The 26,206-nt window shown below is 37.1% G+C and overlaps 1 protein-coding gene across 1 annotated transcript in view; it reads right to left on the bottom strand.

Moving 5' to 3' along the window:
- LOC100014624 (zinc finger protein 845-like) overlaps positions 1-5,065 on the bottom strand; it is a 63,925-nt gene extending 58,860 nt beyond the window's left edge. Inside the window, exons 1-4 of the mRNA XM_007477054.2 lie at positions 4,686-5,065; positions 4,470-4,545; positions 3,226-3,361; positions 2,604-2,699 (exon numbers count right to left, since the gene is read on the bottom strand). Of these exons, the coding sequence (XP_007477116.2) occupies positions 2,604-2,699; positions 3,226-3,361; positions 4,470-4,505 (268 nt within the window). The 5' untranslated portion in view covers positions 4,506-4,545; positions 4,686-5,065. The remainder of the gene's footprint in view (positions 1-2,603; positions 2,700-3,225; positions 3,362-4,469; positions 4,546-4,685) is intronic.
- Positions 5,066-26,206: the final 21,141 nt, after the last annotated feature.

Here is a 26,206-nt window from a genome sequence, read left to right as displayed (position 1 = left end):
GGAGCTGATGAGATCACTAAGTGAAAAAGTAGAGGGAGAAAATCACCTAGGACAGTCCCAGGGTCACCCACTGTTAGAAAACAAAGGAGACTGAGAAAGAATAGTCAGAAAGGTGGATGGAGAACCAAGAGAGACCTGTTGTGAAAAACTTGAGAGAAGGGAATATTAAGTAGAATAAAGTAATGACAAGGTTTTAAGGCTGAAAGATGAAGACTGAGAAAAAGCCATGATATTTGGCAAAGAGATTCCACTACTAGGCAAAAGCTCCAAAGAGCTTTTGATTTTTTTAAAAATTTTCATTCCCCCCCCCAAATACCCAAGAAAAGGGACTTTCCCATCTGACTTGCTGCTGAAAACTTCCATATATGTTGTTTCCCTGAATGGAATGTGAGCTCCTTGAGAAGAGGGACTGTCTTATTTTTCCAACTGTTATCTCTAGCACTCTGCACATACTAAGCAAACCCTGTGAGAGTAAGAGGTGTAAGAGAAGGGAAGAGGAAGCTCGCACATGCTCCCCAGCCTTTATTGGGGACCTTAGGAATGCCAACTGGGAGGTGATTAATGAATACGTGACATGACATAGGTTTTTACATTGGTAGCATTGACAATGATGGAATCACAGAGGAAGAGATTAATCCAACCCACACTTTGCAAATGAATGTACTCCGAGCCAGGACACTGTCAATGCCAGCCCAGGAATTTGCTAGTCCTTTGGACTGTCCCTTTCCATACAATGAACATCAAGTGGTCTGACCATGTGTCTGGTAAATGAATATACAGGATACAATATCAATACATAAATCATACTTCCAAGATGCTAAGATGCCTGGTATGCTACAAGAACCTTGAGACAGGGAAATCAATCCTTGGTTAGTCTATTGCAGCAATGGTGAACCTTGTAGAGATTGAGTGGCCAAACTGCAAACCTCACACTGTATGTGAGCCCTCTGCCTCACTCCAAACAAAGGAGGGAGGAAGCGCTCCCATTGGTCTGCTGGGCAGAGGAGCAGGTCATGTGAGAAATGTCCTTGGGCATGATGGAGAGGTAGGGGAGCAGCCCTCTCCAGCATGTGTACCATAAATTCGCCAGCACAAGTCTATTGCTAAAGTTCATGCAGAAGGTGATGAGAGTCTTTCCCTGGGGTTGTGTCATCAGAGATAAAGGGAAGTATATGAGAGATATGGAAGTAACAATGTCAAGATTTGGCAACAGACTGGATATATGGAGTTAATTTCAGAGAATGACACTGAGTCTGTGAGACTGATTGACTAGGAGGATGGTGGTAAGTGTCACACTTAATAAGGAAGAAGTCTGGTAAGAATGGAGGATTGCAGGGAAAGAGAATGGCCTTTAAAGAAATAAATCAGTTTTAGCCTATTACATAAATCAGCCTACTAAGAAGGAAAGAAAATGGGAAAAAATCTGCCATGAACATTTCTATTACAAACCAGACATCTGAAATTTAAGGAACATCCCATGGAAACAAGGTCAAAGCACACAAAAAGGCAGTTCTAAAAACAAAATTATAAACACTCAACTTATTCAACTTCTACTATGTACAATATTGTACATGGAAGCAATTCTTCAATGCTTTAGACTAATTAAACCAGGAAAAGTACTTTACCAATAAAACAGAATAATCTTTTTTAAAAGCAAAACAAATAGTAAAAGCAACACAGACTTTTTGATTCAGTAATCCCACTACTTATAGGTCTATGGCACCAGAGATTAAAAGTTCAAAGGGGCCTTGGAAGTTCAATTCCTTTATTTTACAGATGAGTAAACTGAGAGGCACCAAGAAGTTAAGCAATTTGCCTAGGATCATACAGTTAAACTGTCTGAGGAAAAGACTGAACTCAGATTTTCCTGACTCCAATTCCAGTATTTTGTCACCTCACTGCCCCACATTGACAGCATACTTAATGGGAAAAAAAGAGGTATTGAAAATATCCTATGGATAGTATTGAAAAATCACCATGCAAATAGTTAGAGGTTCTATTTCTGATAACAAAAATCCAGTCTGAAATAACTTATTATTGGGGTATTGTTGAATGTATTATAGATAATTAAAATTGGATCATTATTACAACATCATAAATGTAATTTCTTAAGAACACAAAACCAGGAAAAAAACTATAAGGATAATGGAGAAAGAGAATATGCACTTAAATCACAAATATATTAAAATAGAACATAACTCTAGAGAACATGGAGAAAAGAAAGATGAGAAGGGGAAAAAGCAGAAAAAATGGAATATTTCCCCTTATTTTTTTATTAAAATTAACACATTTTTAAAAGAATGATAATTGGAAAAGAGGTAAAAGAATGGTTGTTAGAAATTAAAAATCAAAGGAAAGTAAAATGGAAAGTAAAAATCAAAGAGAAAGATAGATTCCTGATTAAAGGAAACTCTTTCCTCCAAAATAGAAGCATAAGAGGGGAGAAAGGTCAGCTTATGCCAGACAGCCTCAGTTCTGCAACAGCAACAAAACTGCCCTTTAAGTAGAGCTCAAAGTCTAGCATTTCATGGGTATTTACTCTAAAAGACCTGTGAAGATGTATTTTACAATGACTTTCCTATGCTTGGTTTTCAGTGGCTCACCTGGACAGGTGCTCCAAGGTACTTCTGGGTCCTGTATCCAAGGTGTTTCTCCTTCTTCCAAATGAGAAATTACATCTGGTTTCCAAACTGTAAGTCCTGCTTATTGGAAATCAAAGAGCATTGAGGACAGGCATATAATCCTATCATCATTCACCTTAGTATCTAAGGTAAACATGCATATTAAGGATGGCCAAAGGATGGTACAGGGAACCTCTGAAAGATCCACTGAATTGTTTTCCTGAGATGTACAGACTTGCTATCCACAAAGAAAATTAGTTTTAACCTGCTCCCACTAAAAGGATGAAACTATCTCATCTTCAGACACTTACACTGGACCTTTAGAGGAGAATATTTGACCTGAAGGGACAGATAATAGCAAGGTACAACCTCAGAGGCAACACAACTAGCCAGTTCCAGCTGCAAAAGATAAAGGCCTTTCACCTGGGATTAAGGAGTAATTCTGCTCCATTGATAGCCATAAGAGAATCAGCAAATCAGTTTCTGAATAGCAAACACATTCTCAAATGTTTATCACATAGGAAATGCTACTTTAGTAGATGAATTAAAAAATATACCAAAATATACCAAAACAATCTGAGTCAAAGGGGATGGCTCTACTTACCTAAGAAGACAAGGTTCTTATAGTTCTCTAACATCACATCCCTGTATAATTCCTTCTGAGAAGTGTCAAGGTTTCCCCACTCCTCCTGGGTGAAATCCACTGTCACATCCTTGAATGTTACCAATTCCCTCTGGACCTTCAGGAAATGACGTCAAAAAGGAATTTTTGGGAGGGATTCTAAGCCAAATGTTTGGGGAATATCAACTAAATATTTTTAATTATGAACAAACAACTCGAGAAGTTCCTATTATGTACTGCATGTGATTGGTTTTTCTACAAAAACCAATAAAACCAAGTGGGATAACTAACACAAGAACTTATTGTCATTTAATGGGTGAAATGTAGAGAAAACAGTCTAAAAAAAGCTAAGTCACATAGCACAATCATCCTTACCCATCATCTCTTTAAGTGAGCACATGTGAATTATATACTTTCTCCAAATATTCATAATTTGATATCAGGTGTCTCACAATACTAATATGTATCATTAAACTCCAAGTATTACTAATTCCTGAAAGGCAACAAAGTAATTATCCTCCATTAATTATTCAATATTATTTCTATTGATTAATATTCTTTAATGTAATTTTGTCCTTTTTGCAACGTTTTATGCTAATTCAAGCATATTTACCATAGCTAACCTAAATGGACTTTTAATCTTTAATATTAGCGTACATTTATACAACTGATATTATATCGGTTGAATTTGGTAAAAACCCTGTAAAGTTCTGTTTTACAAATGAGAAAACTGAAATCCAATGATGTTAAATAGTGTGGAAATAGTTGCAGTGTTAAGAAGTGAAATCAAAGTTTTCCTAGATTCGTGTCAACACTTTATCCACTTCACTATACTGCCTCCCAATTTAATTCCAGGACAGCTTGTGGCTTTAACACCATAGAATTCCATATATAGGCATTCTAACAACGTTAAATTTTAACAATAAACTTAATAGAAACACTATGATCTGCATTGTAACAAGGATCCTGTTATTCTTTCTCCCAATCACCACGTTGACCCTAGAAATAATGGGTCAGTCTTAACGTTTTCTCTACCTTCCCTTTTTCTGTACTGTCAACTCCTTTATCACCTCAAGGAGGCAAGACTGTTATGAAGGAAAATATTCAGATGTACAATTAGATTCTCTATTATCCTCCATCTCTGAACGTACAGAATACTTTAAAAGTTCGAACTGCCTCATTTGGGAATTTTAACTTCTTTTCCAGAAAGGGTCAAGTGAACTCACTTGGAAGCCTGGCGCTGTCAGGAATACGGGGGCCATCCCGTCCTCCTGAAGAAAGACCGAGGCTCGGAAGGCAGAACTGGGAAAGAAAAGCGACCCCAGACAAGCATTAGTCTACTACCACGCCCCTTGCAGACAGTGGGCTGAACCAGCCTCACGTCCCCACTTTCCCCGCCAAGGGAGCCGACCAACACCCCAAGCCCAGAAAAAAGGCCTCACCAGGCACCTGCCAAGAGAATCGTCCGGCCCTGCGCCCACACAGACCCCCGAGGCAGGGCCGGTCAGCCGGTTCCCCTCAGTGCACACCTCCGATTCCTGGGGGCAGCTCAACTCTCTAGGAGACGCAGGAGCAGGACGATGCCGCAGGAGGCATTAGGTCAGACGGAAGGACGAAAGCAGGAGGAGCCTCAGCTCCCAATGCTGCCACAAGAAGGAAAGAAGAGACAAAAAGAAAGTCCAAGTAGCCACGCCATCAGAGCGCAAACGAAGATGGACAGGAAGTGACGTCAGAAAGAACTTCCTCCCAGGCCTTCTCGCCCTACTCCGGGACGGAGCACTTCGACTAGGAAGCCTCCTATTCAGTGTCAATCAGCGTTTCCTTGGCAACTTCAACTGAGTATCTTGCCTAATTTTGACAGAAGCTGGCTCCATATTTCCGGAAATGGAGTCGGAGGTCCTGAAAGATTTATGCGCATGTCTAGAAAGACTGAAGGAAGGCAACTACAAGAAGGCTCTAGAGGCTTTTAAGTTATCACCACATTAAATGTATAAAGCGGACTTTCTTATTATGAGGTCCATGAACTAAGTTTTTAAAAAATACTATTATTATATTTAAACAATTGTTTACTTTTGTAATCTTATATATTTTCTTTTGTTCACTTAAAAAATGCTATTTCAAGAAGGGCCCATTAGATCCCCCCACACTCTTAAAGGGTTCAGGGTGCACAAAAAATTTTTAAATTCCCGGTTTTGAAGGGTATTTTTCCTTTTCATTTAAGAGAGGAATTGGAAGGTAGGGAGAGAAAATAAATTTTTCTTTAGCTTTTAAAATAAAAAAGAGAAAATTATAAGTGTCTATGCTGTGTGAAGTTTCATGACAATTAACTCAACAAAATGAACAATAAGCTTTTTGTATCCCTAGAGTTTAACATAACGTTGAGCCCAGGGCAGGTGCTTAATAAACGGTTTTTGAGAAATTAATAACTGCTCAAGAGAGAGCAGGAAGTATCTAGGTAATGGACTGTTCAAAAAAGCTGTCTATAGACATGAGTATTAAACCGCTATTATGTGCCAGGTATAAAGCTATCCTTTTTTATCCTTTAAATAATACTTTTCCCTCTATTATATGTAAAAATAATTTTAAACACTTTTTTTTAAAGTTTCAAGTTACAAATTCTCTCCCTTCTGACCCTCTCCCTCTCACTCCCTGTCATCCCCACTCCCTGAGATAGGCAAGCAATCTGGTATAGATTTTTACATGTATAATCTTGTAAAACATTTTCCCTATTAGTTTTGTGGAAGTGTTCTCAGATACAAAGAAAAGAAGAAAATGAAATATAGTTTTAGTCTGTATTCATACTCTAGTTCTTTCTCAGAGGGCTGAAGGCATTTTTCCTCATGAGTCTCTGGGACTATCTTAGATCACTGTATAGTTGAGAATAACAAGGAATTCACAGTTGTTCATTAAGAAATATTGCTTTCACTGTGCACAATGTTGTGTTGGTTCTGCTTATTTCACTTTGCATTAGTTCATGTAAAACCAGATTTTTTTTCCTGACTTTATCCTGCTTGCATTTCTTACAGTATAATAGTGTTCCATAACTATCATATGCCATGACTTGTTCAGCCATTCCCCTATTGAAGGATAATCCCTCAGTTTTCAATTCTTTGTTATTGCAAAAATAACTGCAATAAATATTTTTTACAAATAGGTCCTTCCCCCTTCCTCTTCTTTTTTATCTCTTTGGGATATAATCTTGCTAATGATGGATCAAAGAGTATGCACACTTTTAGAATCCTTTGAACATAGTTCCAAATTGATCTCCATAATGTGAAACAATCCTATAGGTTCACAGATTCTTTATATTAAGATATATTTTTTAAAAACAATGTATGATTGAAAATCTGTTACCCTAAAAAAAAACTACATTTCCCGGGAGTCCACTGACTTCCTATTGCTTTATACTTCCTGTAGACAGAGGATATTAGCAAGTGGGCAGTACTCTTGGGCCTCTTTGGCATGATGGCATCAAGCTTGGTGGCAGTGGTAAGCTAAGCATGGGGATTTTAAATGACTTAATCAGCCATGGGCACATGGTCTTTATTTTATATCCTCTTTATTCCTTGATTTCTAATGATCATTCATAAATCCCTTAAAATATAATATTTTATTATTTGAGATTTAATTTTAGCTTTTACAGGAAAGATGTTGCCATTGACCTGGACCAGGAAAACATCTCCTGGAGAAAATGTTCTAAGGACCATCATGATTCCAGATGGACCAAGAAGATGACAACAATAGGAGATACCCCCAGAAATCAGACACTACATCATGATCTGAGTGAACCCTTGGATATAATGAACTGAACTATGGAAGTTGGGTCACCCATCCCCTTTGATATTCCCCATGCACCAATATTTTACTTTAATTGTAGAGCCATTGTACCCCAAAGAGGAATGCTCCCCATAGCACCTTCTCCATGCATCTATCAATCATTTTTACCATATTAAGAAACACCCAAGAATATTTAGATCTTCCATGAAATGTATTATACCTTTGGGCCCATATATATCCAGCTGAGACAATTCTGAAATGTATCAATATCATATATAGAAAGATTCATTGGGGAGACTGATATGTTTCCCCAGTGAATCAGAGGGGGCAGGGTGGAAAGTTAATATTAATTTGTACACCTTTTTGGCTCCCAAAACATTCTTTTGATTTGAAATCTAAAAAACATTTGATTTAAGGGCTGAAGCTCAAATAATATCTCCCTGAGACCATAGTGTAGCAAGGGAAGTTACAAAGATTGACTGACAGCCCTAAGTCTAGATTCTTAAGAGCTGGCTGGGTGAAGATTCTAAATTCTTGGATAGCTTTTCAACTGTCTGTCTCTGAACCTGGATTCAACACAGAAACTGTGAATCTGAGAGGCTCCCTGAATTAACCATCTCTTAGACTGCCTGCCTTGGATTATCACCAAGAAAAAGTTGATTGTGTTTTCCCCCATTCATTCTGGTGGACAGTGATTTGGGTGAGGATTCCTCTACTTCCTGGATCTTTTAAGGACCTTCAACTGGATTCAGTCTGACCCACCAAGAACTCAGGAGAGTGTGAGAATCTGGGTTCCCTGTTTGGACTTTATCCTTTATTTAACTTGTAGATTAGTTTAGTTTAGTTAGATTAAGATTAGTGTAGAAACTTTATTGGGTTAAGAATCTGAGTGGGAAATAATCAAATGGTCCATCCTTTCCTACCATTCCCTTCCCTTTGCTAATAAAATTATATATTTACTTGTGTGTGTTCCCTTTCCTAAACCTTTTCCACTTTCCCTTAAAGTCCCCTTTTTAACAATAGGTAAAGTTCTCCTGCCTCTTGTCTATATATTTTATCTTTGATAAGGATTGGTAAGATAGAGACAAGTTCCTTGTTTTATCTGTAAACAAGGATACTCTTAGGTACTGAAGTTAGTCAGCTAGGTGCATTACTGGAAAACATTGTAGGGAAACATATAGGGAAAAGTACACATGTTTCAACTCTGTTCAACTCTTTTAAAAGTCATGTCATCATGCATAGTGTCTCTGAAAGACCTACCTCTTGTCCTGATTGAGGTCCAAGTCCTCCAGAGAGGCTTGGAAAAGGGACCTCAGGAGGGGCATAAATTGATGGAGGGGAAAGAAAGTCAATCTTTTTTTTCTGGAACCATGCACTTAGGAGGCTCAGAGTCTGACTTTGGGCTTGCTCAGCTATTCATATAGAAAGCATCTAGAAGTACTGGCTGGCCAGTTGGCCCCAAGCTCTCATGCTTCCAGGTAGCCAGCCAAGCAATTAGTTCTTCTCTCTCTCTCTCTCTGACCTACATTTTGCTATTTAATAAATAATTATTAAGTCAAGATATTGCCTCCAGAGAATTTTAATCATAACTCAGGTGAGACAGCTAGGTGGCTCAGTGAATGGAGATCTGGACCTGGAATCAGGCAAACCTAAGTTCAACTGTGACTTCAGATACCCACTAGTTGTGTGACATTGGGCAAACCATTTATCATTTGTTCACCTTAATTCAGTAGAGAAGGAAATGGCAAACCACTCCTGACTCCTATATCTTTGTCAAGAAAACCTCATAGATAGTGTTGACCTGTGTTATAGGTAAAGTTAAGTGTGTGCAGAGAGCAGAGGCAGACTGACAGCAGAGTGCAGAGTTCTGGAATTCTGGGGTAGATTAGCTTTTTCCCAGTGGCATTTGAATGCTTGTTCTTCACATCCTACCTGCTGTTTGGATTATCCTGTTATCCTGTTGGCTATTTTGACATCTGCTGAGTTCCTATACTGCTCTTGTGACAACTAACAGCTGACTGTGAGACCATTGTTGGGCCCTGTTGGACTTGCACACAGACCCTTTCCCTTAGATTATCAAAACAGGGTTTTAGTGTTAGTTCAGCTGAGTATAGTAATTTGGGGTTATATAGAGAGTATAGGAGTAGAGTAGGGGAACACTGAGAAACAATCTCTGTGAAGAGATTTGTAGATCTAGGGAGGTGTAGATAGATAGTTATTATTAGAGTAACATATCCAAATCCCTTCTAAACTGTCCCTATTTTATTAAGCAACTGTTATTTTATAACATAGGGTTCTGTGTGTGTCTCCTCTCAGAGTCTGACTCTGCCTGCACTGGGCTTGGGTGACCTTCCCAAAACCAGGTTACTCTTCTAATATTGGCCTAAATAACATCCTATTCCATCCCCAAATCCCTACCATTTATTTCACCAGCCATGGTCCATAGGATCACAAAGAGTAGACACAATTTAACCACAATATACCAGGTACTGTGCTAAGTCCTGCAAATAAAAAGAAAGAGCAGAAGCAAGCCCCTGCTCTCAAGTTGCTCAGAGTCTAATAACGAGTTGTTTAGTCAAAATGTAAGGGTGAAAATGGGCTTATTTATATAAAGGTAGGATTTGATTGTTTAAGAGTGTGGTCACCAGAAATGTAATTCCAAAGAGATTTATTTATAATTTATTTACAAATTGTAGAAAGAGTGAAGTAAGAAATCAGAGAGAGGATAAGGTAAGCTATCTAGCCTAAACATTAAGTAATTTATCTCCGGCCCCCTGGCTCAACCAAGGCAGGGGAGTTTAGTCCTCAACCGGATAGGCCTCTGCCTTTGTAGCCCAGGACATGAGGAAATCTCTTTAGAAAAAGCCAACAGTTAAGAGTCAGCTTTTCACTCACCAAGTGTCAGTCTAAGGAACAAGGTTTCAGGTCCAGTCAGCAGATCCTTTTGCCCCTCTTCACCAGCCTCAACTCAAAAGCATGAAGAATTGAATTGAATTGCTTCAGGAAGTTATCACTCCCTTTTAAAGACATTTTCTCTTACATCTACCAATAACAGTTGACTCTCTGCTCTAGGACTGCCCAGAAGGCAGTCAGTCGATTCTGATTTGTTATCCACTATCTCAAATGTAGGTCACAGACCTCCTACTCAAGGATTAAGTGGGATGTTTATACTTGTTAAGATCTAAAAATTGGCAGGTCTCCATACTCAACTTTAAGTAGGGTGTTCTAAAAATAGCCAGAGGTTACAATTTAATCTTCACAATCAGTGGAGAGTTAATCAATTTCATTGTTATAATCAGGGGAAAGTTAAATTTAATCTTCACAAAAGCCATTTCTTTTCTTGGCAAAGATAGTGGAGTGGTTTTCCAACTTCTTCTGAAGCTCTTTTTACAGATGAGGCAAACAGTTAAATGACTTGCCTAGGATCACACAACCTATAAGTATTGTAGGAATGGAATTATAGAAATAAGAGTGAGTTTAAGAGAAATTGAAGGTTCATTTTAAGGGACTAGCATGGGCACATGCTAGAAACTCTGAAGAGAGGATTCTGGAATGCAGAGGGCAGAGGAGGAAGAGTTTGGAAGTTACAACTGTCTCTTCCTGTCCTGAAGCCCAGAGAGGAAGGAGCCTGCTCTCTGCTGAGTCTTTTGAACTAAATCTGTTTGTGAAAGAAGGGAAACCTTTCAATTTCCTTTGGAGGTACCTTTTCCACAGAAGAAACCCACCTAAAGAAGATCTCTCTATTCTATCAACCTGACTGAGAGGAAAGTTTTATCCAAAGTCTGTTGGTGTGTGGGGCTGAGGCGTTCAACTCAGGCCAGGTCCAGCCTGGAGTTAACTCAGTCAATTTGAATTCATCCTTAGTCAACTTGGAGAAACTATTAACAACCAGATAAACCAACAAAAGAATTTTAGTGTAAGGTAGAATAGAGAGGGCTTGGGGATACTTAGCTAGAAGCAAGAAGTGATAGGGAGCTTCAAGATCTTGAAGAGTACATCTCAGAATGGGCATAGAGGGAATAGGGAAGTATTAGAACTTAGAAATTAGAGCATCCTCCTTTCTAAATCCTCCCTCCTTACCCTTTGTTAATCAATAAATTAGTTACTGTTATACCAAGAAATTTTGAAAGACTGGTTTGCACTCTGACCCTAGTGTGGCAAGGCTCAATCTGCCTTACTTCACTAAAGGGGATTGTGATACTTATAACCAGCCCATTAAGTATCAAACCCAGTTCACTAGGGTGGACAACATCCATCCACCTTAGTTATACCTGCATTACTTCAGTATCTGAGGCCAGATTTGAACTCAGGTCCCTCTGACTCCAGTCCTAGAACTTTATTCACTGTGCCACTTAGCTGCCCTGGAGATAACATACAAAAAACTATGCACCTACATTATAAAGCTTCAAATATCAAAATTATCTGATACTGACTAAGAAATAGAAAGGTAAATCAGCAAAGCAGGACAGACAGACAATAAACAGTAGTCAAAGATTATAGTAATCTTATATTTGACAAAAGCATAGACTTCAGGACATCTGAAGCAATTTTCACTATTGTAGTCCTTGCATCCACATTGCAATGATTGGGACATATAAAGACATGCCTTTTATGCTGTTACAGTCTCATACCAGAGGAGGAAAGTTTCTCTAGGGGTTTAGTTACCCTGTGTTGGGTTATAATCTCATCTGGGAGGTGGGAAGGATTTTCCAATGGAGCCTAGTGGGTCCTGGATGGTTTTTTATAATTGTAACTCTTCAGCTTACTCTACCCTTCCACCAAAATTATCTAGATTCTTGGTGACATTTTAGACCCAAAAGGTTTTCATCAGCAGTACAAAGGTTTGTGTTTTTCTGGGCTCCTCTACCACACTTTGGAATGATGGCAGTAATAGATTTTGTTAAAAATATCTCAGCCAAGGTTAAAAGATTGGATAGATCTGGAGAACTTGTGACAAGTATCCATGAGTTTCAAAGGTTTTTTTTTTTTTAATGTCACACAGCAAGTGGCTATAGAGACTCATATAAATCCTAATGATAGTGGGTTTGTTTGTGATTGTCATTAAATGGGCTCTTTTGATTTGGGGGATTTTGATACTTCTTTGAATGTGCATTACCAGGTGTATTACTGTTTCATAAAGCTGTTACTTAGTGAAAATCATTTCCACTCACACTGTGGATCATGGCCAAGTAAAAAAGGAAATGGTTCTCATTTTTGGGTAAGAAATCTTTCTATTCTGCCTCTACTTGGATGATACTTTTTCACTGATTGTGAACTATATGCTTTTGATTTTTTAAATTTTATTATTGTTTTTCCTTGTATGTGCAAGAGTATTTGAGTTTTCTTTTTTCTCTCATTTTTTATACTTGAAGCATGTTAACAGTATTAATGTTTTGTTTTGTTTTTTGCACTAGGGTAAGTTTAAAATGTCCATTAGCCCTAAAAGCTTTAAACTATGAAAACCTGTCATTGATTGTCAAATATTATGGTACTTTTATTAATGATTGTATATGATTCCAGGAGAAAGCATCACAAAGGAGCCACTACACCGTGTCAAGGAGAACAAAGTTAACCTACACAGTGCCTATGAGCACTAGATCAAGGAGACCAAGCAATCCTAGTGAGGTTGATGAGATTCTATGCCAAGACAGGGGACTTGAATTTATTTGGGGGTTTGAGGAAATGGCTGTTTGCCAAGTCAGATGCAGGATTCCCTTGTGCCAGATCTAGACTTCTACCAACTACCTTAGTTTGGCTGCCATTTTGGCTCCCCTATCCCTGAGAGCAAAGGTAAAATCAGACCAGGGAATGCTATTTCCTGTCTGCTTCAAAATCTAGTCCTTTTTCCTGTCTTCCATAGTGTGACATTTTTCTGTAGTCTTGGATGCTGATTGGGTAAGTGCATAATTACTACTACAGGCTTCTGGGATAGAAACAACTTTAATCAGGCCCTGACTCAAGGATCTGTTGTAGGCTTATGTATCCTTACTTAGAATTTTTACACATAAGACTTTGCTATTTTGTATTTCATCTGGAAGTTATTTGTTCTCTTGTATTTGGATTTTGGGATTTTTTAAAGTTTCTTTTGAAAATTGATTCATATACCTCATAACTCAGCCATGGATCCCTGGTTGATCTGTGTGTTTGGCAACACCCTCCTCATGGGGGATTGTATTATTATCCTATAATGTATAGTTTAAATTCTTTTGAGAGTAATTTTAGAATAAGAAACTTGCTACCTCCCTGAATCTAGAAAGTAAACTATTTGGATAAGGTACCATAGAAATGCTTACAAAAACATCACAGTGCACCAAAGAATCCAGAATGAATTTTGGGATGTGGTGATTTGAAGTGTGGATGTTGAACTCATTTATTTTGAATGTACACTCTTATGCCAAAGGGGAATGCCCCCTAATTGGTTTTTTGTCAATGTAACAATCATTGGTTTTGTTCTCTTTCTTTTTTATTTCCCTGATTTGTGAATCCCCACCACCCCCTTTCCTAGAATTTTTTCATGTTTTTTGATATTCTACATTTCACTCAGAGGTTATTTTTAAATTTCTTTGGATTCTTTGATGTTTTTGATAATAGATATGCCTTATGATTTGACCATATATCCTCATGTGATTCCTATGTGTTTCCCTGTATGTGTTGATATCCTCCTGGGTGGGGGAAGAGGGGATGTGTTTTTATTTTGTAATGAAAAGTTTTAAGTTCCTTCTGAGAAAAAAAAATTTCTTAAGGTAAGACATTTGCTGCCTCCCAGAATCCAGAGACCAAATTCCTTATGGAAGATGCCATGGAGATGCCCCTGGAGACTGCACGCTGGTCCAGAAGTTTCTGAGCAAAACTGAATGTGCAGAATTGAACCTTGGGGGGTTGAATACATTTGTTTATATGTACTTTGTTGTACCAAAGGGGATTGCCCCCTAATTGGTTTTGTTCTTGATTCCCTTTTCTTTCCTTATCTCCAAGTTGTTGTATTTTCCCTGTGTAAAACTGTATGTACCTTAGTTACATGCTTAGTTATATGCTGCGAGGCTCTTTTTTTGGAGCTTGTGCTTTTGGTAAAATGCTGCTGGTATGAGTCTCTCTGGCTGTCTTTGCTCTGATCACTTGACTGAACTTTTTTTAAAGATACTTCTTTGCATCACTTCCTGTGCCTTCCTCTACTTTTTACATGGACAAATTATAGTCTATAGTTTTGCTTAGGACTGTCCAGAGGGTAGTCAATGGTTTCTGATTTGTCACCCACTTTTCATACATGTGGATCACAGATCTCCCTCACTCAAGTGTAAGTGGAGTGTATACAAACACACTTCTGGTAATTAAATTTAAAAATGGGCAGAGAAGAGTTAATCTCATCTTCACAATATGCAATGAATTAATATCAATGTTAAACATATGCATCAAATGGCAGAGCATCTAAATTCTTAAAGAAAAAGTTAAATGAGTTACAGGAAGAAATAATGAAATTAAAACAGTGGAGCACCTCAACTTACCCCTTTAAGTCAGTTAAACCTAATAAAAAATAAACAAGAAAGTTAAGCAACTAATATAATTTTAAAAAGCTAGATACAATGTACCATTGAAAAATATTGAATGAGATTAGGATGGAATATGCCTATTTCTTAGTTATGCATATCTTCACAAAAACTATGTATTAGGGCATAAAAAAACTCACAAAACAATGCAGAAAAGTATAAATATTTACTGCATCTTTTACTGACCATAGTACAATAAAAATTGCATTTATTATTGGCCCTTTGAAGCAAAGACTAGAAATTAATTTGAAACTAATAACTTAGTACTGTAAAAAATAGACTTGAACTCTGGACTTCAATCCCCAGAAGTCCTTGCTCCACTTCCCCAGAATGCTTTGAATTCTCACGTGGGCCGAGATCAAGAAGGGATTTAACCTGATTGCAAAAGTTTTTGAGCTCTTTTGGACTTCTGTTTTGGGGCAGATGTGGCTCTTTCCATAATGTAGGTGAGGTCTTGTCTAGACCTCTCTGGCCTAGGCACATTTTCCTTATCCTGTATTTTCTTTAATCCTTAATCTTCAATAAACCTCTAAAAAAATATAATACTTCTTGTAGAGAGAAACTAATTTCTACCTGCCTCAGTCTCCCCTAAATTTTAATCTTTACAATACTAAAGAATAAGTGGGTCAAAAAACAAATTATAGAATGTCAATAATTTCATCAAAATTAATAACAATGAGACAACATATCAAAATTTTTGAGATGCAGCCAAACCAAAGCAACACATAGGGGGAAATGTATATTTACAAGTGCCTTCATTAATAATAGAGAAAAAGAATAGGTTAATTAATTGGGCATACCACTAAAAAAAAGGCTAGAAAACCAACAAACTAAAAACCTAATTAAAACAACAAACTAGAAATCCTGAAAAATCACAGGAAATAATAACAAAATTGAAAATGACAAAAACCATTGAATATATAAACTACTAGCTGATTTCCTTTCTTTTCTCTTTTTTTAAAATTTAGAATAGTTTTGCATGGTTATATGATTCATAATTTCCTCCCCTCCTTCTTCCTTCATCCCTCTTGGAGCTGACAAGCAATTCCACTGGGTTATACGTGTATCATTTTCCAAAACCTACTTCCATATTATTCATATTTGCAATAGTGATCTTTTAACATTAAAACTCTAATAATATTTCTATTGAACTATATGATCGATCATATGTTTTTCTTCTGTGTTTCTGCTCCTAAAGTTCTTTCTCTGGATGTGGATAGTATTCTTATAAATTCCTCTGGATTGTCCTGGGTCATTGCATTGCTGCTAGTAGAAAAGTTTATTAAGTTCATTTGTGTCATATTGTACCAGTCTCCGTGTACAATGTTCTCCTGGTTCTGCCTCTTTCACTCTGCATCAATTCCTGGGGGTCTTTCCAGTTCACATAGAATTCTTCCAGTTCATTATCCCTTTCTTTCAGCACAATAGTATTCCATAACCAACATATACCACAATTTGTTTAGTCATTCCCCAATTTGAGGGACACCTCATTTTCAAATTTGTTGCCACCACAAAGAGTGTGGCTATAAATATTTTTGTACATGTCTTTTTCCTTGTTATCTATTTGGGGTACAAACCCAGCAATGGTATGGCTAGGTCAAAGAGTAGGCATTGTTTTAAAGTCCTTTATGCATAGTGCCAAGTTGCCCTCCAAAATGGTTGGATAGCTGATTTTCTTTTTTTAAAATCCCTAATGAAATAGATGCCATTAATTAATTTGATTTTAAGAAAGAAAACCAAATTACTAGTATCAAAAATGAAAAAGATGAATACACTATCAAGAAGAAATAAAAACAGTTTGGAACTACTTTACCCAACTATGTGCCAATAAAAGTAATCTTTTTTTTTCCTTTAGTAATGTTTTATTTTTTCCCAATTACATATAAAAACAATTTTTGGCATTCATTTTCAACATTTGGAGTTTTAAATTCTCTCTCTCCTTCTTTTCCTCCCCTTCCCTCTCCCTGAGATAGGGATTTGTTGCTGCTTGTATATAGAAAACATTTCCATATTTGAAAAGGTATGCAAAAAGACACATTAAAAAAAATAAAGAAAATAAAATGAAAAATGGCATGCTTTGGTCTGCATTCAGATTCTATCAGTTCTTTCTCTGGAGCTGGAAAGTTATTTTCATCAGAAGTCCTTTGGGATTGTCCTTGGATCATTTTTTTTTCTGAGAATAGCTAAATCATTCACAGTTGTTCATTGTACAGTATTGCGGTTACTGTGTACAATGTTCTCCTGGCTCTGTTTATATTAGTTCATGTGATTGTGTGAAGGAAATTTATCCTCTCCCCATTCTGGGGTCACATAGGTGAGATCATCTCCTGTTGACTACCTGCATACCTGACATCAGCCTAAATATGAATGTCAGGACAGAGGTGGACAGAGCCAGGAGGGTATCTCAATGGTGAACCAGGAAGCAAGTGTCCTGTTTTCTTCCATGTTTGGTGCTGGCTGGACTTCTCTGTGAGTGTGGCTAGGGGACCTAAATGGTGGCCATAGAATAGTAAGCTAAATGAAGTAACAAGGAAACTAATCTTTCTCTCTCTTTACCCTTTCCCCCTATTTCTTTTTGATTAAATAAAAATCATTTAGTCTGTAGCCAGTCTCATAATTTTCCCTCTTATGTAAATCCAGATTTTTCTGAAATATTCCTGCTCACCATTTCTTTTAGCACAATAGAATCCCATTATTATCATATACTAAAACTTGTTCAACCATACCCCAGATGATAGGCATCCCTTCAGTTTCCAATTCTTTGGCACCACAAAAAGGTTTTTGTACAATTGGGTCCTTTTCCCTTTAAAATTGACAGTCAATGAATGAATATTTAAAAAATATCTCAGTTTAACAGAACAGGAAATATATGTAAAAATGGATTGGAATCCAGGACTTCAATCCCCACAAGCCTTTGCTCCACTTCCCCAGAATGCCTTGTAATCTTACCTGGGCCGAGATTGAGAAGGGATTTAACCTGATTGCAAAGGCTTTTGAGCTCTTTTTTGGACTTCCATTTTGGAGCAGACGTGGCTCTTTCCATTATGTAGGTGAGGTCTTGTCTAGGCCTCTGTGACCTAGGCACCACGTTTTCCTTATCCTGTATTTTCTTTTAATCCTTAACTTTTAATAAACCTCTAAAAAATATAATACTCCTTGCAGAGAGAAACTAATTTCTACCTGCCTCAGTCTCCCCTAAATTTTAATCTTTACAGGTGGAGACCATGAAGGGAGAAAAAAACTCTCAATCTTCTGATTTCTTTTCTGATCTTTAGTTCAGCTTTTAATTTGAGCCACATTTCTCTGGTCAAGTTTTTTTTTTTTACCCTCGTAAAGCTGCAGTCCCCAATCCAGACCTGTTGCATTTGCCTCCCACCTGGCCCCTGGCTGCTAAGTTCTGCCTGCCTGCTTCTCCTGCTTCTGCTCCTGGCCTCTCACCTGGTGCTCCAGCTCCTGGCCCTGTTTGTCTGTGCTCCAGCTCCCAGCCCTACTCATCCCACAGTCTTTCTCTCGCTCACCTGGCCCACCTGATTCAACCAAGATTGCAATCACCTAGTGACCTGCCTGCCCAACAAACCCAGTTCCTTGGAGGTGATCGCTCGGGACTAATTTCTATCAGCTGGTAACAAAACAGGGGGGGGGGGGAAGGGAGGAGCGGTATTGGCCCCACGTGGGTGGCCTGGGCTCCACATGGACTGGGGCAGGAGGAGGTATCAGAGCAGGGGAGAGAGAAAAGGGAGAGAGAAGAAACAGACTTTTCAAACAGAAACTTAAAAAGCAATGGGCTGTTTAAAAGGATACCTTTTGACTCTTCTGGTAATTTCATTGATTTCACCTATGTGCCAGAAGAAAGATTCAGCCCAAAGATTCAACTTTGGGGAGGCAAATGGGTGGCTCAGCGAACTGATAGCCAGGCCTAAAGACATGTGGTCCTGGGTTAAAATCTGGCCTCAGATACTTCCCAGCTATGGGGCCCTGAGCAGATCCCTTAAACCCCATTGCCTAGCCCTTACCACTCTGCCTTTGGACAATAGACATTTAAATAGATAATTAGAGGGGGAAAAACACACCTAAAGAACTTCAAAGAGACTAAAGGATAAATTTTGAGGCATTTCAAACTCTAATGGTTTATAAAAATCTCTGTATTCTATTGCATTTTTTGTTTAAGGTTTAACTTTGTGATTTTAAGTTCATATATTACTGGATTTAATATTATTCTGTTACACTGAAGGTTGATTGAATTTATTTTGAATGCACTGAGTTAACTACTGTTAAATTCTGTTGTTTTTCCGCTATAACTGTGCTGAACAAATATTATTGAATAAGCCCATATATGAAAAAAACAAAACAAAACAGCCTTTTTTCTATTTTTGCCTTTGTCACATAGAGGATAGATGGACTTCAGAACTGGTTACAATTGTATAAAACCTCTGGAAAATTTAATGTGCTAAATACCTCAAATGATTTTAAGGGTTTTTTAAATATGGTTTTTGGAATTTTTTTTACCAATCTCTGGTTATTTTTGCCTGCCCCTACCACGAGGTAAGGCCAATTGTAGCTGAAGTGAAATACATTTTATAACCCCCAACCTTCCCAAATTTCTAAATATGTGAATGGAAGTTGGGCAGTTAATCTCAGGGCATTTGTACCCCTAAAAAGCCTCAAAAAAAGGAGCATCCCTTTATTTATATTCTTCAGCTCACTACTTTACTTGCACCAGAATGATATATAGATTTCTTGATTATGTTCTTAACCCAAGATGAGTTTTACTTTGTTTAAAAATATGTTTATTACCAAGGTTGAAAGATTGCTACATTTGTAAAAATTGTGACAAATATCCATCAATTCATAGGCTTTTAAATGTCATACAACTTATGTGAAATGTGAAAGTGTGTTTGTTTGCTATTGTAATTAATTGGGCTATTGAGAATTTTGGGAATATTGATAACTACATATTTGTACTACTGTTCAATTCATTTGCCTTCTACTCACAGTGATCATGGCCAGATATTAAGAGGAAATGGATCTCATTTTTGGTGAGAAAGCCTTGTATTCTATATTTTTTTAGCTGACACAGAGTGTCAAGGATTATAAGCTACATTTTAAAATTTTTAAAGCTCTTTTATTATTATATTTTTCTCACATGTGCAATATACTTTTCAGTATTTATTTTTTTCTCTCCTATTTTATATTTCAAGCACATGTCACCAGCATTAAGATTTTCTTTAACTTTTTGACTTTTCAGTACTATAAGTTTGAAATACATTTGTCAGAACATGCCCAAAAAGGCTTGTGGCTATAAAAACGATGCCACTAATTATTTAAATAAATTATGGGACTTTGCTTAATGATTCTGTCTGATTCCAGGACAAGATATATACAACAGAGCCATTGCACAGAGCCAAAGAAAAGCCAATCCAGGATGGATTGATGCACTTCTAGGCCAATACAAAGGTTTTGAACCTAGTGTGAGACTTAGGGTTGCGACACTTGACTTATATTAAAATGTAGGCCTTCCTTGTGTCCACACTCTGAAGATACTCACAGACGAGTATCCCCAAACTTGGCTCCTACTTGGCTTCTATAATCTGGTCCCTTTCTTTTCTGCCTTTCATAGTGTGGTAACTTTCTGTAGTCCTGGCTATTGACTGGGTAAATGCATCATTGCTTAGATCATTTTGATTGGGCCCTGATAGAAGGACATGTTATAGATTTATTTTTCTTTTCACTTGGAATTTTTATGCATAAGACTTTGATAGTCTATATTTTCATCCAGTTTTTTCTTTTTTTTATTTGGATTTTTCTGATATCTTTTTAATATCTCTTGCCAATTGATTCATATACCTCATACCTCAGCCATGCATCCCTAAGTGATTCTGTGTTGGTCAATCACTCTCTTAATGCGGGGAATATAAAAAATATCATTATTTAAATTGCAAAGTTTAAATTCCTTTTGAGAAGAATTTTAGGTAAAGAAGATGCTACCTCTCTGAATCCAGAACTGAACTGTTGGAGAAGATACCATGAAGAAGCCTCCAGACCACAAGTGCACAAAAATGAACTTTGGGAGTGGTTGATTGAACATTTATTTGTATGTATACTTTCATGCCAAAAGGGGACTGCCCCCTAACTGGCTTTTTGTCAATTCATTCAGTAGTTATTGGTTTTGTTCTTTTTTTTCCTTTCTCTTATCCTCAAATTACTGTAATGTTTAAGTTGATTATGTTCTCATGATCCTTTTTGGGGAAACTTTGCCCCCCAACAAAGATCAAATGGGGTTATATAAAAATGGATTGGAATCCAGGACTTCAATCCCCACAAGCCTTTGCTCCACTTCCCCAGAATGCCTTGTAATCTCACCTGGGCAGAGATCGAGAAAGGATTTAACCTGATTGCAAAGGCTTTTGAGCTCTTTTTTGGGCTTCCATTTTGGAGCAGACATGGCTCTTTCCATTATGTAGGTGAGGTCTTGTCTAGGCCTCTGTGACCTAGGCACCACGTTTTCCTTATCCTGTATTTTCTTTTAATCCTTAACTTTTAATAAACCTCTAAAAAATATAATACTCCCTGCAGAGAGAAACTAATTTCTACCTGCCTTAGTCCCCCCTAAATTTTAATCTTTACATATAATACTTAAATAACTCTACCTTAGAAAAAAAGAAAGTGAGCAAGCCATAAATGAACTCTCAAAGAAAAAAACTCCAGGATCAGATTGATTTATAAGTGAAACCCACCAATCACTTAAAGTACAATTAATCCTATTATTCTAATAAATATTTTTAAATTAGTTAAAGTAAGTGTCCTAACAAATTCCTTCTAAGACACAAATATGATTTTGATAATAACTTGATGATAACTTGAGAACTGGTCCAATTATTTTGGAAAGTAATTTAGAACTATGTCCCAAAGCTATATATATATATATATATATATATATATATATATATATATATATATATATACATATAACTTTCTAATGATTGAATGGCACTATTTTCGGGAGCGTTTGCTGAAAAACTTTGACTGATTTTGGCTTCTGCATCTCTACTAACAGGAACACCTGTGAACATATATATGAGTTTCCTCAGCTCTCCAAGGATGTTATTCTCCTCATGGTGGAGCACCCTTATGAGACCAGCTCAGTCAATTTCTACTTTGTGGACAAGCTGATCATGCACAACAAAGCCAACTAAGCCTACAATGTGAGGCAGTAGCTGTAGGAAGGTGGTGAGGGACCACACCGCCCCAACCATGTTTACTGCAGGCCTCAGCAAAGTGGAGGCCAGCAGCTTCCTCTCCATCAAAGGAGATGCTGAGCAGGGCTGCTCTTTCCTTTCCCAACATCCTTTCCTCCTTTCTTCTTCTTGTCTCTTAGATCTCAAAGGTACTCTTGTTGAATAACAGGCTATCTATCTATCTATCTTTGGAACACAGTTCTAAATATATATACACACATATAAACCCTTTGACCCAGGAATACTAACCTTGGATCTATACTCCCAAAGAGAAAAAAGAAGATGAAAAATACCTAAAAGTATAAAAATATTTATACTAGCTCTTTTTTTGTTTGCAAAGAATTAAATATTAGAATACCTCTCAATTTCTGAATGACTCAGTTTATGGTATATGAACTTTTGCTGTAAGTAATCATTAAAAGATGGTTTTAGAAAAATCTGAAAAGGCTTCTATGAACTCATACAAGGTAAAGGAACCCAAAAGAACACTTTGTACAATGTTATAGTAGCAATATTGTAAAGATAGTCAACTTAGAAAGATTTGGTAATCCTAACCAACACAATGACTGACCACAATTACAAAGGACTCGATAAAATTTCTCTCCATCTCCAGATAGAGCATGAAACAACTCAGAAAGCAGGCTGAAGTTCCTTCCTTCCTTCCTTCCTTCCTTCCTTCCTTCCTTCCTTCCTTCCTTCCTTCCTTCCTTCCTTCCTTCCTTCCTTCCTTCCTTCCTTCCTTCCTTCCTTCCTTCCTTCCTTCCTTCCTTCCTTCCTTATATATATATTAGGAAAAAGTTTATGGAAATGCAATTTACATAATGATGAATAGCCTGGCATAGTGGAGAGAGAAGTTTCCCTTGAAGCCAGGAAGACTGGATTTCTGACCCTAGGCAAGTCACTTTATATATATATCAATGCTTTTGATGACTCTTTACAAACATACCTCAGAGATAGTGTGGTTTGATTCCAGATCACCTCAATAAAGTGAATATTACAATAAGGAGAGTCACATGAAATTTTTTGGTTTCCTAGTGCATATAAAAGTCATGTTTACAGGATTCTGGAATGTATTAAGTGTGCAATAGCATTATATATTTTTAAATGTACATACCTACATTTAAAAATAGCTTATTTATAAAAAAAATGCTAACTATTCCTTGAGTCTTCAGCAAGTTATAACCTTTTTTTTTCTGGTGGAGGGTCTTGCCTCAGAGTTGATTACAACCGACTGATCCGTGTGGTGGTTGCTAAAGACTGGGCAGCACTGGCAATTTCTTAAAATGAGACAGTGAAGTCTGATGACTTTCCACTTGAACACTTAGAAACCATTGTAGGGTTTTTAAATGGCCTAATTTAAATATCATATTGTTGTGCCTCAGGGAATAGGGGAGCCCAAGGAGAGGAAGAGAGGCTAGGAATCACCAACTGGAGCAATCAGAACACCCACAACAATTATTGATTAAGAAATTTAGAATCAGTGACCAGTCTGTCCTAGACTTTGTGATAGAGAAGAAGAGGAAATCTGGACATAGAGTAACATGTGTCTTACATTTTGTGAAAGTAGATTTCAAAGAGTCCTGAGAAAAGATATTCAGAAAGATAGGAAAGATAAATAAGTGTGTACCTGTCAACATAGTGTTTAACAAATACTTTATATGATCAAATCCAATCTAGGAGTCCTTGAACTAAAATATTTCTAATGAAGTCAACCCAAGATGAATAGGATATTCTGAAGAAATTCTAAAGACATGATGAGAAATTAAAAAAAAATTGTTTAAAAAATGGAAATTGTCTGATGAGATAAATGTGAATGAATAAAGAGCTCACCAACAACTTAGATTTTTTTTTTAAGAAGTAGAGGTATTTGGAGCAAGAGAAATTAACAGAGAATAAATGTAAAAAATGTGGCAAAGTTTGTTTTCAAAATAGTGCCAGGAATGTTCAAACTCAGAATAAACTAACAATGGTAAGAGAAATACCCCTTCCTCCATGGTGAAATTACTTTCTCTTTGAAATCTAGAAACCTTTCCAGGTTTTTCTTGACTTTATAATTCTTACTCAACTCTGATCTTTTTATTGGAAAAACTTGAAACTCCTTTCTCCCACCAAAAGCCCATTTATTCTCCCTTTCTTTTCCATTCTCCACCCTTAGAATATACTTTTTTTGGATAAATTATTCTTATAAACTTTTTATCTTATGTTTTTGGAATGAATATATTCCAAGCTCTCCACTTCTTTTTGGTGGTACTGTCAAATCTTATCTGGTCTTAACTATGGCCTTGGTACTTAAAATGCTTCCTGGGTACTTTCAGTTGTTTTGTTTTGTTTTTTCTCTATCATCTAGAAAGTGTGGACTTTGGCTATGATATTTCTTTCCCCCCATTGATGTGACTAGTGGATTCTTTCTATCTTTACTTTGTCTTTGGTTCAAATAGGTCTGGGCAGTTTTCATTTATGATTTCTTGAAATAAAGTAGCCAGACTTTTAAAAATCATGGTTTTCAGGGATTCCAATAGCTAGCTGACCTGTTTCCAAAGAGTTGTTGTTTTTTTTTAAAATAGTATTTATATTATATTTTCTTCTATTACTTCAATCTTTTGATTTTGTTCTTTTTGTTTCATGGAGTCACTGGTTTCTATTTGACCTATTTTAATTAATATGCAGTCTATTTCTTGGGTAAAGTTTATCACTTTCTAAGTCATTTATTTTCCTTTTTTTGCCTGCAGATTTCATTACCCTTAAAAAATCTCTTGCTATATTTCTTCTAAGTATTCTGATAATCCTTGTGGAAATTTTATTTTTTCTCTCATGTCTTTATATGCAGTTATTATGGGAATACTATCCAGTATGTGTTTTTCTGAGCATCTCTGGACATAAAATAATTTTTTTATTTTAGGACTGTTGTTCAGTCCTATTTCCAGTTTTGTTTTGCTTTTTTGCCTGAATTGGGACATTCCTCACCAGGCTATCCTCCTGAGTTCCTAGGAAATTCTCTACATTCCTCAGAAAACCCTCCACCCTAGACGCTCATTCTATTCCTAGACTTCACAAACTGGAAATGCCCTCCATTCCTGTGAGCTCTCACTCTGATTGACTGATGCCTTCCTACTGTTAGATTTTATATGGTTTGACTGAATAGATTTAATTGGTGGTTGCCAGGGATTTAATTTCTAAATCCCAAAATGAATTACTAAAATAAAATGTAATTTATGGTAGCTTATTTTACAATAGAGGGAAGATATTAAGGAAGAAAGAAAAGGGGAGGGAGAAGAGAGAGAGAGAGAGAGAGAGAGAGAGAGAGAGAGAGAGAGAGAGAGAGAGAGAGAGAGCGCGAGCGCTCCAGCTTCCTCTGAACGAGTTAGAAATTCTAAGGCACCAGTCAGGGGAAAAAAGTCTCAAGTCAGTGGGCCTTTCTTGGAGGTTCACACCTCCAGAAAGGCAAGGAAAGAAGTCAGCCTTTTCACTCACCAAGGTGACCATCTACAAAGAAAGCAGTCTGAGGTCTCCCACATGAGCTCCTCCACGGGTCCCGTTCCACAGCCAAGTGTCTTCCCTCCAGCTCCAAGTCACTGGACTGTCTTCCAGTCCAGCTCCTGGGGACTGATTGATCTCCAGTCCAACTCTGAGTGACTGTTGAATGATCTCTGTGTCTTTGTTTCCACTCTTTAAAGACCTTTTTCTCTTGTGTCACCTCCCCTAAATTTTATGTCTACCAATTCCAGCAGATGTTCCGCACCAGGACTGCCCGTTCTTTCATATGTGGATCACAGACCTCCCACTCAATGTATGAAACAGGTGTTCAGACCTTTTATGGTTAGTTCACACCTCTTTGTAGTTAGTTCATGTCTTTTTGTGGTTAAAATGGGTAGATCTACTTTAAATACTGAGTTTACACTTTGGGGATTAAAATCTAAAAATAGACAGGGGATTACAATTTAATCTTCACAATAGAGGAAGAGCTAAGCACCTTCATTATTACAATCAGGAAAGAGCCAAATCCAATCTTCACACTACACAAGCCATGTCTTCATTTCTGCTGCATTTTTTACACTCTTGGGTTTTCTCTACAATTCCCCTGTGTAAAATACCTTTTTCTCTTCCTCTCCTTATTTTTTCAGCTCCCTTTTATGACTTTTCCCCCCATTAAAATGTAAGCTATTTAAGAGAAAGACTGTCTTTCTGCCCTGTATTTGTATTCCCAGTGCTTAGCATAGTGCTCAGCATATAGAAGGCACTTAATAAATATTTACTTACTTGACAATGTAGGATCACCTAAAACTGGATATTGGCTGGAGATAATTTAACAAAATAAAAACATATTTTCCCTAAAAAACTTTTAGGCCATCTGAATATAAACAAAAACCATTCATAAATATTGAAATATACATAGGCAATGTTCCTAGG

Source organism: Monodelphis domestica, chromosome 1 (assembly GCF_027887165.1).
Source record: "Monodelphis domestica isolate mMonDom1 chromosome 1, mMonDom1.pri, whole genome shotgun sequence".
NCBI classification, from domain to species: domain Eukaryota; kingdom Metazoa; phylum Chordata; class Mammalia; order Didelphimorphia; family Didelphidae; genus Monodelphis; species Monodelphis domestica.
Note: the sequence above shows the minus strand (reverse complement) of the source record. Positions and strands in the feature narration are given on the sequence as shown.